The 14675-nt window shown below is 34.8% G+C and overlaps 1 protein-coding gene across 3 annotated transcripts in view; it reads left to right on the top strand.

Annotated features, from left to right (window-relative positions):
- The window catches only part of LOC118189019 (homeobox protein extradenticle-like), a 675900-nt gene that overhangs the window by 546948 nt on the left and 114277 nt on the right, over nucleotides 1-14675 (top strand). For all 3 annotated transcript variants that reach the window (XM_085825921.1, XM_085825922.1, XM_085825923.1), the window contains one exon: nucleotides 10611-10870. In XM_085825921.1, the coding sequence (XP_085682047.1) occupies nucleotides 10611-10870 (260 nt within the window). The remainder of the gene's footprint in view (nucleotides 1-10610; nucleotides 10871-14675) is intronic.

Below are 14675 nucleotides of genomic sequence, written 5' to 3'. Positions count from 1 at the left end.
TAATTAATTACTGTATGTACTGTATGTATAATTACTGTATGTTGAAGCTGTATTAATTACTGTATGGGAATTAATTACTGTATGTTGAAGCTGTATTGATTACTGTATGTACTGCTTGTCAGTAGCCGTGTCTGCTTCAACTTCGACATTAAGGTCATCTTCTTCCTCGACACTTTTTTCTCTTGCACTTTCAATAAGTTCATCATTTAGAATTAGGGTTTGACGAATCACACACCATCCATTCTGCTGTATCCTTAGCACCAACTTTTGACCATTCGGGAATTTTCAAAAGAATGCTTCATAATTCCTCAAGTGACACGTCATCCTGGACTTCTTTTGTCTCCTTCCTTTCGTTTTCTTGAGCTTCTTTTTCCTTCTCTTCTTCAGTTGATTCTGAAAAATTCAGAAAACGATCAGTACTAATCCCTGAAATGCCTTTTGCGTAGGGTCTGTATGTCGCAGTGCTTATAAATTAATGTTATGGACAAGCGTCTGATTAAATGTTTTAGTGACATCTTTTATGTTACCTTTAGTGTTGTTCTATATCTTCACTTCACAGTACTTTAACTTGAAATGCCGAAATGCGTAGGTCTTCTGTCTGCAATCTAGAAATATTATTCTTTTAACTGACGTATTAGAGTAACAGGGTGAACCAATGTCATGCACGCATGTATAATCTCCCCCCCAACAGTGTATCTTCCTCCCAACAGTATGAATCAAGCAATGCCCTTGGAATTCGTATCTTTAGTGTAACATGTATATTAGTATTTGTCATGTTGTAAGGTTATCCTAAGTTTCTAATAGATAATTTTAGTTAAAGCTACTTTCCTGTCCTTCCTAATTTCAGCTTACAATTTCCTGCCAGAATGTGTTTTTAGAATCGCGTTTAATGCAAATGAGTAAGAGTGGTATTTAAGTCGAAGTTCTAGTGACTTCGAGAGAGTGCCTCAGAGTTTCTGACTAGCGCGCGTTTACCTTTTGGCTTCTACTCTCTAACCTGTTACTGCGCCCGGCCCGTATTTCAGACCTTTGATAGCTTCGCTAGCTTATTCGATATTTAGGGACCAACTACGTAGAATTTTGATAGCTTCGGCTGTTTAGTATCTGTATATCTTGCATTTGCCTATTTACCGATGAATAATAATGTTATCTTTTGCATATGCACATTTATTATCAAGTGCTGTTAAATATCTGTATATATTGAATTTGCATATTTATCTGTTGCATATGTATTGTCCTAATAGTCTCTTTGTTGTCCATAGCAGCTATCAATGTACTTATGGTACATTTATTACCAGGTGCTGTTAAATATCTGAATATATTGAATTCGCTTATTTATCTGTTGCATATGTCCTAATAATCTCTTTGCTGTCCATAGCAGCTATCAATGTACTTATGGTACATTTTTTACCAGGTGCTGTTAAATATCTGAATATATTAAATCTGCATATTTACCTATAAATAATAATGTTATTGTCTTTATTTTTATCTTTTGCCCATGTATTATCATACATATAACTGTCTGTATTCCCTCATAATGCACTATGATAATATCTACATTGAACGTATTTTGCGTTTTTCACTGTATAATAGCATATAATATCTTGGCATATCTAGTTGTGCGTATTAATGATACATTGTTTGCCAGTTGCTGTTAAACATCGGTATACCATATACTTGCATATTTGGCTATACATTATACTGTTACTGTCTTCTTTTCATCAATTGCCCATGTAATATCATACATTTAATTCTCTGTGTAATAATAACACTGAATGTATTGGGGTCGCTAGAGATTTTCATTGTATAATATATCCAACCATTATCCATTGTTTTAAATATATCCATTGTATTTATACCAACATTGAATGTATTTTGTGTTTTTCACGGTATAATATACGTTCATAATTTGTGGCATACTTAAGTCTATATTTCATCCTTTACAAATGTATAGTAACACATTTAACTGTCTGCATCAATTTATTTGCTGCATAAGGATCACAGGTGTCATGACAATTTTAAATGTATATTTGTGTTACCAACACTGAATGTATTTTATATTTTTATTGTATAGTATTGTATAGTATCTACTGTATCGTATCGTATTGTGGTATTGTTTAGTATTGTACAGTATCTTATATCAGTTGGCTTTATACAGGTTAAATATGTTAATCTTTATTCATTATAATCGTTTAATTAGCTTTTTATATTATAATTAGCTTTTTATATAATTAGCTAGCTATTGTATTGTATTGTAGTATTGTATAGTATTGTATGGTATCTTATATTAGTTATCTTTTATGCAGGTAACTGCATCAATTTATTTGCTGCATTAGGATCACTGGTGTCATGACAATTTTAAATGTATCTTTGTGTCACCAACACTGAATGTATTTTGTATTTTCATTGTATAGTATTGTATAGCATCTACTATATCGTATTGTATTGTGGTATTGTATAGTATTGTACAGTATCTTATATCAGTTGGCTTTTAGTACAGGTTAAATATGTTAATTTCTTTTTTGTATTGTATTGTAATATTGTATCGTATTGTATGGTATCTTATATTCGTTAACTTTTATGCAGGCTAAATATGTTATTTTTATTCCTCATAATCGTATAATTAGCCTTATTGCATGTTTTTCCCACAATACCACGTGATCAATTGTATTGTTCCGCTATTGCATTCAGTTACTAAGTTTGGTACGAATCCTGTACCATAATTGGTAGTAACCAATGTATATCGACCTTTGTATATCTTAAACACAGTTGCATGCTAAATATATTTTGTATAACATATTCCTTTTTCCTAACTATTGTTGTACTATAGGGATTGAATGCGTACCGAGATCAAATTATATTGTACGCTACCTACTTCTTCTGTATCACATCACTACCTGCGGTATTGTAACATGACTTTGTCATAGCGAATATCTAGTTTATTACACTGACTTTCAATACGTTGCTTTGTCAAATATATGTACTTGGCTATACAATGTATCCCGATCTGAATGCTTTACGCATTTCCCATGTATCAGTACTTCCAGTCACACACTGATGGCTATTGTATTATTTTATTTTTATTTCTTTTGGTATACCCTCTGTGTATTGCTGTAATCATTTACATTCATTATGTCACTATGTTCTCTATTTTTATGTTATATTGTCATTAAGTCTAATTCTACTGTCTATATTTTACTCATTGTATATTATTGGGCTGCTCAACATCAGACTGTACTTTAGCTTATGTATATTCTATATTTGTGTGTATTACACCTTTGTAAAATTTTCTCTTATTGTCAAAACTCGCCCTTTTTGGCCCTGCACGCTTTTTTTTATTTTATTTAATAAATGTGGGGCCCGGGCGGTTGTTGGGACTGTCTTTCGTGGGCATTTGGTCTGTTGGACTGCCCCCGGGTTGAATTTGGCTTTGGGTTTGGGAGCCCGGTGCGTGGCGTCTTGTGATTCCTCTTTAGGCTCTAGATATAGGTGGACGTGGTGCTATACCGATTAACCTTTTGGTAAAGGGACAGTGCCCACGTCCTCCGTTGCTTATCGCTTATATCTCTTTAGTTACGGCTTAGTTAAGGCTTATTTGCTATTATTTTGAGTTCAAGCCCAATTGAAGGCTTTGCTGTACGCCCTGAGAAAGGGGCTATCTGTGAAACCTTATTTTGATCAATAAAGGGTAATTAATCCTTCTCAAGTTTACTCCTGTGTTCTTGAACTAAAGCGATTATTCGCAGTTGAGTTGAATCTTTACAGTTGTTTTATATCATGCTTAGTGAGGTACTACCTGATATGTTGATATGATGTACTACCTGATATGAAGTTGGATGTTTGGATGATACCTAGCACATCCAACTTCAGTAGTACGGTTTACCGTAAACCTTCATCGGTTTTCCTTCCACCACACTTCATGTCATCTGACTAAAGAAGAGTTAGCTTAATTTTATTCCTATTTTTACGTGCTCTTCAAGTTTGCTCCTCCAAATTATCCCTTGATGAAGAACTAAATTATTTAAAAGCAATAGCTACTGACATAGGCTTTTCACCCAAAATTATTAATCAAGCAGTTAAAAAATTCTCATCTCAGCACACCAAAAGGTACACTCTTGTTTTAGGAATATAAAAATCCTGTTGTCATTCCCTTCTTTCCATCAATTAACTATAAAGTTCCACGTATTTTGCAGAAATTTAACTTTCGGGTCCTTTATTCTCCCATCAATAAAATTCCGAGTTCCATACTCAAGGACCCCATTCCGGATATTTACAGGATTCCTTGCGAGTGTGGTTTAATTTATATTGGCCAAACTAAGAGAGTCTTAAAATTTCGCGTTAATGAACATGAGGCATATGTTAGAAAAAAGGAAACACAGAAGTTTTCTGTTGCCCAACATTGTTGGTCCGAAAATCATATTTTCCAAATTTCTGCCGCCAAAATTATTAAAAAAACATTTTCCATTGGTGAACTGGATTTCCTAGAGGTACTTCACATTCAAAAAAAAAATCTTTCTGTTCTAGTTAACGACCCTAATTCCAATCCATCTTTGCCTTCAGCCTTTAAAGAAATTATGTTTTAGTTCTGGCTTCATCAACAGATGGCTCCAGTAGTTTATCTCCTGTCTAGGCTTTCTTATCTTATCTAATCATTATTTCTTATCTCGTTCATTTGTGCTTTTGTAGCTGAGAATGATGGTTCGGTAAAAGCATCGAAACTAGTCTTGTGAAAATTTGAAAAGTATTACGCTGATTTTTGTTGTTTGACTTCTAAATTAAATACCATTCCTTTGCATTTCTTAGCATCTAGCCCTTGATTGGCATTATATGCTTTGAAATCCTGACGCGCTCTTGCAGCATCACATGCTGCATGTACTAGACAGGTGTGGTCTCCGGACAGTACCTGAATTGTCTATGTCATGGAGGTAGGAAGTTAGATGGAGTCGCCCTAAAGAAGTTTCTCCGTACCCTGCTCTGAAGCACCGGCGATCCCTACGTGGTGACCAAAACATTGGGTCATTTACCATTGAGTTCTATGGGATTTGACGCGTTCGGGTGTAAATATTTTGTAATTACGTCGCAAATATACATATAAATGTATATATTTTCTTTTTCTACAACACTTCAGAGTACTAAGTATGTGAAAACAACATATTTTTAAACAACATTTCATTCTGAACGGAATTAAATGCTATACTTTTCACAGGACAGTTTTCTCAGAATGGTTTAATTTGAATGAAATATTTTCACAAGTTTTTAATTACATTAGAAAAAAAAAAATCAAGGTAATTCGATTTTATTCGGTTAAGGTACAAAAATTAAGATCAAAGTTTATTGTATTATTAATATTAAAATTATGCATTATTTCTTTTCTATTTATAGAGCTTCTTCCTAAAATACTTTCTTAAATATGACATGATTTTTTGGCTTCTTTTAAATCGAAAAATGTAAGTCAATTTATAATTAATGCTCTATTCGGTTCATTTTAAATTAGAGAATTATTAGGAATTAGCGAAATACTTTAAATAAGTATTTGGCTAATTCCTAATAATTAAATAGGTATTAAATAGTATTTGACTTTCTCTGAACATTTCTGAAAGGGAATAAAATAATTTTTTTTTTTTTTTTTTTTTTTTTTTTTTTAAGTATTATTTAAAACTTGTAACTGAGTTATTATAAAATGTAAAGGGAATAATTCTTTTAATTATACTTATCAGATTTTTTTCTTTTTACCCTTCATTTCAACAATACATATTCCAAAACACTTTATTACGTTCTTAAGTGCGCATCTCATAGCATTTGCTTTACAATACCTTTTAACAGATTGCTTTCCAATACGAACAATTCTTGCTTAAATAGTTTTATAACTTATTTGTCAACAGGATTTCAATTTATGTTTACAATTCAATATTAAGGTTATTATATATTTAGATAACATTTATAATCATTATAAATTAGATACATTTAATCATTAGATTTCTTCACGGTACTATCACAGTTGTTTATAAGTGAATAAATTCTTCATTTCAAATACATTTATAAATAATTTAATGAATATTTAAGTATTTTGTCAAAGGCAGATACATGCTTTTTGCAAGCACATGCATAAATACCCATACATATTTCCTATTTATCATTTCCGGCATGTGCAAATCTTTAATTTCTGTGCATTCACTATATTTTTCGTGTAAAGTAATTTACACTAATTTAGCATACACCCGAAAGTTTTACATAAAAAATATATATGAATATAATTTGAATGAAAATTATAAGTATTATTTTTAATACCCACTCAAAGGTCAGTTTTTCTTCAAAATTTCTCCAGGATGGCATCTCTCTCTTTAGGCAGATAGCCCTTGCATGCGTTACTTTATTTAATAAAAACTTAATCTGACCTATGTGCCTAATTACAAATATTTTAACATACATAATTTTATATTTACATTTAGCCATCAAGTTTCAAATTTTTCAAATCTTCTAGAAAATAAATTTTGGCAGATTTCATTTAGCAATTTTCTTAAAATCTATATTTTTGTAGTGCAACAGCTTAGAATTTTATAAAACAAATTCATAATCAAAATCGCTGTTGTTAGTTATCGAAAAATAACCAAGATGTGATTTTTGCGTAAATGTCAGTAAACTATACAAATTGCTATTATCCATCACACTATGAATGTTTCTTTCATGCGAGAGTGTCCCTTTTTCGATTTCTATGGAACTGTCGTGTGTCGAAATACTATCAGAATCTTGTCAAGCGAGCTTCTGAATGTAAACAAAGAACACCCCGTCTGGTGACCCAAGCTTCAAAGCAGTGCTTCACTTCTAGCGCGGAATGACCCCTCCTCCCTTTCCTACCTCCATGGTCTATGTAAGGCGCCCTCTTTTACTTGTCACCTGTTTTGAGTATTCCTTGTAGGTTTAGGTTTATTGGACCAATTTGTTTGAAGTTTAATAATATATAGTTCAATTGTTATTAATCGAATTCAATTACTATCTTAGTTTATATTATGTACTATGTATAAAATTTATGCAAACTGTGTATGTGTTTGTCTATAAGAAATACCTGAGATTAAATTCAAACCTAACGTGTAATAGCCCCATAGTTGTCTCACGTTTGATTTGGTTATTTTTCTCTTTCTAGCTTACGAATAGTAGCATGCTTATAATAAAGCTCTTTGAACTGCGTCGTTTCGAAAATAAGTCTTGTCATACGATTCTTATATAACACTTACGTTGCGCGTACATACATAGAGTAAAAAAATCTTAGCCAGTAATATTGTTAAATTTTGCAACGCAAAAACCCTAATTAACCAACAGAAATAAAGCGCAACCATTATTTCAGTATTCCGATCTAATATCGCATCACAATCGTAGCACTATTCTCTCACTTGCGTCTACCAGCGGCCGAACGGTAAAGTCGCTGGACACTGGTAGTTCAGACTGAGGTTCGAATCCCGGCGAACGGGCCAGGCTGTTTTGCGTTTTCGTGGTTTTCCCCATGTCTAACGTGTATACGAGCCAGTTTCCTTTAGAAAGTCCTCTAGGGCTGCTTTCCAGGCAAATAGCTTCCTGTGCTTTGCCGTAACCAAATAGTCCAGACCATCCTTCTCTCACTTGCCTTCGCCTCATAAGCATGTTGTCTTCTCTTTCGCGCAGGTCTTTTTCATAGGAAGGTAGCGTTGGCCGCCTATTAGGCGATTCCACAATAAAATGGCCACCACGTCTGGCCTTAGTAATGCCAATGCCGTTATAGGCAAGTGCCCGCCATTGGTTTACAAAAAAAAAAAAAAAAAAAAAAAAAAAAAAAAAAAAAAAAAAAATGTGAAGCGTTTTCTTGAAATTATCAAGGAGGGGTTGTACCCTTCTCAGGACAGATCCAAAATTACGTTACAGTCGTCGAAGAACTACTATAAACACACTGACACAATCAACGACACAGCCTTCAGGTTATCAGGTTGTAACGGTGGAGACAGCTTCACTGCAAAGCACCAGAGTACAGCTCCCGGGTCTGCTTGCTCGTTTTCGGAACTCCATGTACTCTCCACGCTACAACTCGCGGTGCACTCGACGACACACAGAGCACAGCTCCCGACTCTTCGGTTCAGTCGTTCCTGGAGCTCAACACACTCTTTCGACGATGCACTAACTGCGATACACTAACAGACTCATTCGATGCACTCGACGACCCACTCGGCACTCGCTGACCGACTGTCAAATTCTATTGACTCCGCACGGACTGACTAACTCGAGACACTAACTATCTCGCACTGACTCTCCGCGTACCAGCAGGGTTTATATAGTGTTTGGCTTGTGTTCGAGAATATTCTGGGCTAAACCGGTAAGAATTCGTTCCAGAAGGTTCTCCATCCGTCCATGACACATCGCTAGTTTTGTCGCCAAACGGGCGATTTCTCGCCAAATGTGGCAACATTGCCTTCTTTTGCCTTTTATGGCAACCCTAAACCTGCTTTGCGGGGATGCTATCTCACAGCGTCTGGATATTTCGTAACAATATTGGTCAGTAAGTGAGTTATGCGTGAAGTGTCACTTCGACGCCATTATCAAAATTTTTATTACCATGTATATTACCTGTAAATATTGTTGGTATATTTTATTTCGTTAATTTAATTAGACAAAAGTTGTAATTAAAAGAGTGTCACAACTTTTTGGAAGGACGTGTTCTCTCTGTAATTTACACAGATTCTTTCAATGACAAATTCAGATGAACTGAACATTTATGAATTTGATTTCTGGGACACCATTATGTTATTGCCGTGGAATTGTATTGAATTGTTTGTTTAAATTACTTTAGGTTTGTTTTATGTTCACGTCAAGAAATTAGCAGTCAATCGCAAATAAGTCAAAATTATGCAAACAAAAATAAATCAGAGTCATGCAAAATATATGTAAATAATTTCGCTACAAATAGAAATATTTATAATTTTAAATCGTATCACCAATGAAATTAATACTATGTGTACTTTCTGTTGGGGGGTGGACCGCCAACTGTAATGTTTGAAATAAGCTACAAATGCGTTGATTTGTACCTTATTTTAAGCTTCACAGTCGGTAGTTAATTTTTCATTGGAGAAATTACTTTAAAAACCATATCCATTCTTTCTAGTAACTGAGCGTAGGAATTACCACTGATTTTGAAAAACATCTAACAGAAACATTTTATAAATGCTCACATTTGAAAACATTGGCAGATAATTGGTTAATATATAAAAAGTTATTTATTTTTAAGACAATCATAAAATAATATCCAATTAATATAAACGGGAACTTGTAAGATGCATGTAGTACACAAGTGTTTAGTCCAAAAGGGCATTGTCCCTAAAGGACTATTGCTTTCGTTTTGCAATTTTGCGTTGAAAACTTTAAACGGCTGTATCACTTTTCATACCGTTGCCATTCAATACTATCACTCTGTATTTTATTTTAAGAAATTAAATAATGAAGAATCTGCATGAATGTGTGTGTATGTTTCTCGCATTGTGATCAGACAACGGTACCTAGAGCCGCCCAATTTTGAAGGACGTAATCCTACTGCGAATATGGGCACGTGGAAGACCAAATTTGGAATTTGTTTTATTATCGATTTCACATTTTGTAAAACTTATAACGAATTTTTTATTAACAAATTCAGCGATTTAAAAATCTAGCAATGGAAACGCCGCTTTACGGGGGGGGGGGAAAGAAAAGGAAAAAAAAAAAAAAAAAAAATCTCTAGCGCGCGGAATTGTGTATCGGAAATTCTAAATATAGGCTCATTTTTTTAAAGTTATTTTGTTCGGACGTAAATTTAAATCTGAAACCTTTCAGATTTTTGGTAATTTAATTTTTTTAATCTACTAAATTTTAACAATGCAGCATTTGTTAAAACATGTTGAACTATTTTGAAATATGTATCTTTTTATTACATTTCTGTTTTTTAGCGGCAGATAATTTAATTGATAATAAAAATCCGTTTAGTAATTCAGAAGTCAAACAACAAACATCAGCGTTATATTTTCAAATTTTCACAGGACTAGTTTCGATGGTTTTACCGAACCACCATCTTCAGCTGCAAAAGAGCAAAAAAAGAGGAAAAAAAAATCCCGATGCCAGTTAAGTTAGAATGGTAGTAATGCATCTAACACAGAGAGAACGATACCACTCTAATCCTTTTCTAATAACGATGCAAAAAATATGATTCATAGTTATACAGTTTTCGGTCTGCTGCGATATGGATTCCCCCCCCCCCCGCTTTTGCAGCTGAAGATGGTGGTTCGGTAAAACCATCGAAACTAATCCTGTGAAAATTTTAAAATATATAACGCTGATTTTTGTTGTTTGACTTCTGAATTAGTATTTGTTCGGCGTGTTATTGTGCCTTAAACCATTTAGTGTTTGAAATGTGACTCTTGTGCGCTAATGGGTAGTAATGTCATAAAAACTGGCAGACGTAAATGCAGCTGAAAAACTCATCTAGAATATGAATAATCTGAATAGAATTTTTATCTATCTGATAACTGTTCATGAGATTGCTCTGTCACTATGTTCATGACATATGTTTTCATTGTTTGCAAGACGTTAACCTAATTTTTCTTTTCTTCTTTCCTTTTTAGTCTTAAGTCTGAGGAATACTCAAGAAGACGAACCGCCAGATCCACAGCTGATGAGGCTGGACAATATGTTGATAGCAGAGGGTGTCGCCGGGCCTGAGAAGGGTGGTGGTGCAGGGGCGGCGGCGAACGCGTCTGCAGCAGCTGCTTCTCAAAGCCCCGGCGGGCCCCAGGGCGAGAATGCGATTGAGCATTCCGACTACAGGGCGAAACTTGCCCAGATCCGACAGATATATCACCAAGAACTCGAGAAGTACGAACAGGTAAGTCTCAATTTCACTATTTTATGCACAGCTGCAGAAATGAGGCTCTTGAATGTTTAAAATCCAGTATGTAGTATTCTCAGCATGTGTCTCTGCGTTGAGGGGATGACATTTAGAGTTTTCGAAATTTTCCGCTGTTCTAACGTCTTTCGTCCGTTAAAGTGATTTAGTTGAGAAAATAACAGGAGTCATGACATCAGTTGTAACACCACTAGAGTGATGGTTCCCAACTTTTCCGTACCCATATCTGGTTAGTGGTTCACGCTTCTCAAAAGTACTAGTATCATGTCTGAAGATGAAGCAGGGGTAACGTCTGAGGCCTTGCAGTCCTTGCTAAAAGACACCAACTAACCTTTGGCACAGCCCTTGTATCTAGCTGATGTATACAGTCAGGGAGTCACTGCACACTAAAAAAAAAAAAAAAAAAAAAGGGAAATTGGTTCATTAGGTCCGTCTTATCTCATTATCTTTAAGAACGCAGGTGTCCCATATTGTTAAGTTTGTTATTGGGCATCAGTATAATTGTGGCCGTTAAGAAGGGAGTGAGACACAAAACTGAATTTCATAATGGCAAGTTTGTCTGGTGTTTCTGTTCTTGTTTTGCTTATATTTTCTTAATCTCACATGATTTGCCATTTTCTTTACTTATCTACTAGCGGAAGTACTTGATGCCGGTTAAGTTAGATTGAGAGTAATAATGCATCTAACAACAGAGAGAACGGTACCACTCTAATCCTTCTCTAACAACGATGCAAAAAATACGATTCATAGTCATACAGTTTTCGGTCTGCTGCGATATGGAGCTCACATAAACAATTTCGATAGAAAAATAAGCTTAATTTTCTTTTATTATATCAGCAAGAATGGCACTCAGTTTTGAATGATTTTCGTCATTCTAATGAAATGGTCGTAAAAGCTCTCAAATTCCATCCAATATTTCACCTATATTCAATTTTAGTCGATTCAGTGTGGCAAAACATTCATCATAAATGATCAGAAATCAGTAACGCGAACAAACGAACAAAAATTCTTCTTTATATGTATAGATTTTGTAAAACTTAAAAATTTTTGATTAACAGACTACGTTTTGAAAGCGAGCAGTAGCAACAGTTTTCGAAATAAAGCATTATCTCCAATGCCAGAGACTGTTGCCACCGGAAAATGAGTGCGAAAATGAGCGCTTTCAGAGTTTTTAATTAATATTTCGGCCGATTAAAGTCATACGAAAATAGGAATAGTTGAAATGGCTTCCAACAAATTTTTGGAATCGGGAATAATGTATTTAATGTTTGGAACTGCTATTTTTTATTTCATCGTCAAACTTAGAAATTTTTTATTAACAAGCTCTAGGATTTGAAAGCGAGTAGTGGCAACAACTTTCCAAATAAGGCAGATTTTCATCTCCAGCTTGCGAGACTGTTGCCACTCGGAAAAATGAGGGCGAAAATGATCGTTTTTGCGAGTTTTTAATTAATATCTCTAATTTTAGCTTTCCCCCCCCCCCAAAGTCGACTTCGACCTTTTCCAGGACCCAGAAAAGAATCGTAGAAAGTTTGGCGACAAAAGCTGTAGTAGTGGCTGAGTTATTAGAGGACAAATAAACAGACTTTCTTCTTTATATATATATATATATATATATATATATATATATATATAGAGAGAGAGAGAGAGAGAGAGAGAGAGAGAGAGAGAGAGATTGCTTTTATTTATGATGCGATGTACAAAATGTAAGCCACAGGGTTTTGTTTCGAATCATGGCAGAATATCAAGATACTTATTAAGTAGATTTTTAGAAAAAAAAAAAAAAAAAAGCTTGAGAGAACTTAAAAAAAAAGGGGGGGGGCCTTTCTTGTGTTTTAAAAGTTGCGACAAAAGTTTCATTTTTTAATCTTTTGCCTATAGCCTTAAGTTTCATTCATGGCATAATTCATATGTGTGATATTTTTGTTATAGAGAAGAAAGAATGCTAACAAATGGCAGCCTTTTTGCCGAATGCTCGGTCATAAAAATGTGATTTTGTGTGTGGTCGAGTGTTCTTGTTATCATCCATAGTTTTACTTTTTTTATCATATTAATTCCCAGTTTATATCGCATCGGAATTCATCTGTATTGAAATCTCACTTCATATTTATTCCAGAACTACTGTTAACTTTGCCATACGCCTGTGATTCAAAACTAATGAAATCACAGCTTACCAGGAGCTCGCCTTTTTTTATGAAAAAACAGCGAGTGGTAACGACTTTGATCTCCTAATTTATTTTCGCTTGAAGCAGATGTCATTTACGTCCATTAAGCTGGACATTGGCGTGTATTTCTACCTGTAAAAGGCTTCCTTCAAGAATATGATTAGTCTGTGCTGAAAGACATAAACAGGTGGTGTGCTTTACATTGCTTGTTGGGCCCGGTCGATTAAGTGCAAATAAAAACATCGAAAAGGAAACAGCAGCAAAAACAACAATTCCATTCCAAACATTATTAGTCAAACAAGGTCACGTGAAAAGGGGGAAAGGTTGGGGGGATGTGTATTATTCTAGACGTCCCGCCGCGTTTTTACATTATCGTTGGGCAGTGATGATCGTCGCGTAAAGGATTTCGGTAATGGCGAACGAATCCATGGAGTTTTCATTAGTTGCCAACACTCCCATGACATTAGCATACAAATTGGACCAGTTTATGACAAGCGGTCTGCAAGTGGCTTCGCCGGGCGCGGTCCTTCATTTTTTCTCCTCTTTTTTAAAGAGGTTTTTAATATTGGCTTTCAAAAACCTCGCCCAATTTGATCATTACTACCAGCAGTAAGGTTTGGCAGCAATGATGAGGGCATGCATGTGGATCGGTTATTGGAAAATTTGACCTAATAGGGTCGAGGCGCCTGACAGAATATGTTGTGTCCGATGACACCAACGCCTAGCACGGAAGATGTGAATCTGCCAAAAAGTGGTTCTTTCTATGAATATTGGAGCACTACCAGAAGAAAATATAAGTATTGAGATTGTTCTCGAACCAGCCATTTTGCATATCACTTGGAAATCTGAATCACAAACGAACTAGAATTGGTCCCATGTTATTAATTTGAAAAGGTTTAGTTGGTGATTACGTGTTACTCAAATTGCTTGAAACTGCTTTGTCTTGCTGGCGTTTTAATACTGTCTTAAAATACTATTTTGTGCTTTATTTGAGTGTTTGCTGTGCATTTTGTTTCAGATGGAATTTTTGGTGAAATGAAATTTTATCAGGAACATAGAGTTTGGGTGTAAAATGAAATCATTTTTCAAGTGTTCTTAAAGGTGTGAAAATTGTTGACAATTTATGAAATACACTCATGTCCATAAATTAAGGATAATGCAAAATCAGGCAAAGGAAGAGTTAGAAGCAAAACAAATTTGACTTATTTGTAAAGCTTATTTATTAAACAAAAGGTAAAAAGCAAATAAAAGATGCTATATGTTTGATATTATTAAAAAAATTAGCGATTTTTTCTCCCTGGAACAAATTACAAAAAAAAAAAAAAAAAAAAAAAAAAAAAACCTATTTACAAAAAACCAATATTACATGGTTAGTATGATTGTTAATACATTGTATGTCTCCCAGACGATTTAATACAGTCCGTACAACGCCTGGGCATGCTGAGTGTCAAATTATCGATCTGATCTTGGGGAATATTACACCACTCAAAAAGGCAATGCTCTCCGAAGTTCCGGTAGACATGTAGGAGGAGGTTGACGTGCTGCAACTCGTCAGCCAAGCATGTCCCACACGTGCTCTACTGGATTCAATCCCGGTGAGGATGCTGGCCAGTCCATAC

This window comes from Stegodyphus dumicola, chromosome 10 (genome assembly GCF_044657685.1).
Source record: "Stegodyphus dumicola isolate Sdum_Otavi_A_Nest chromosome 10, ASM4465768v1".
NCBI lineage: Eukaryota > Metazoa > Arthropoda > Arachnida > Araneae > Eresidae > Stegodyphus > Stegodyphus dumicola.
The sequence above is the reverse complement of the archived record's forward strand: the minus strand, read 5'-3'. Positions and strand labels throughout refer to the sequence as shown.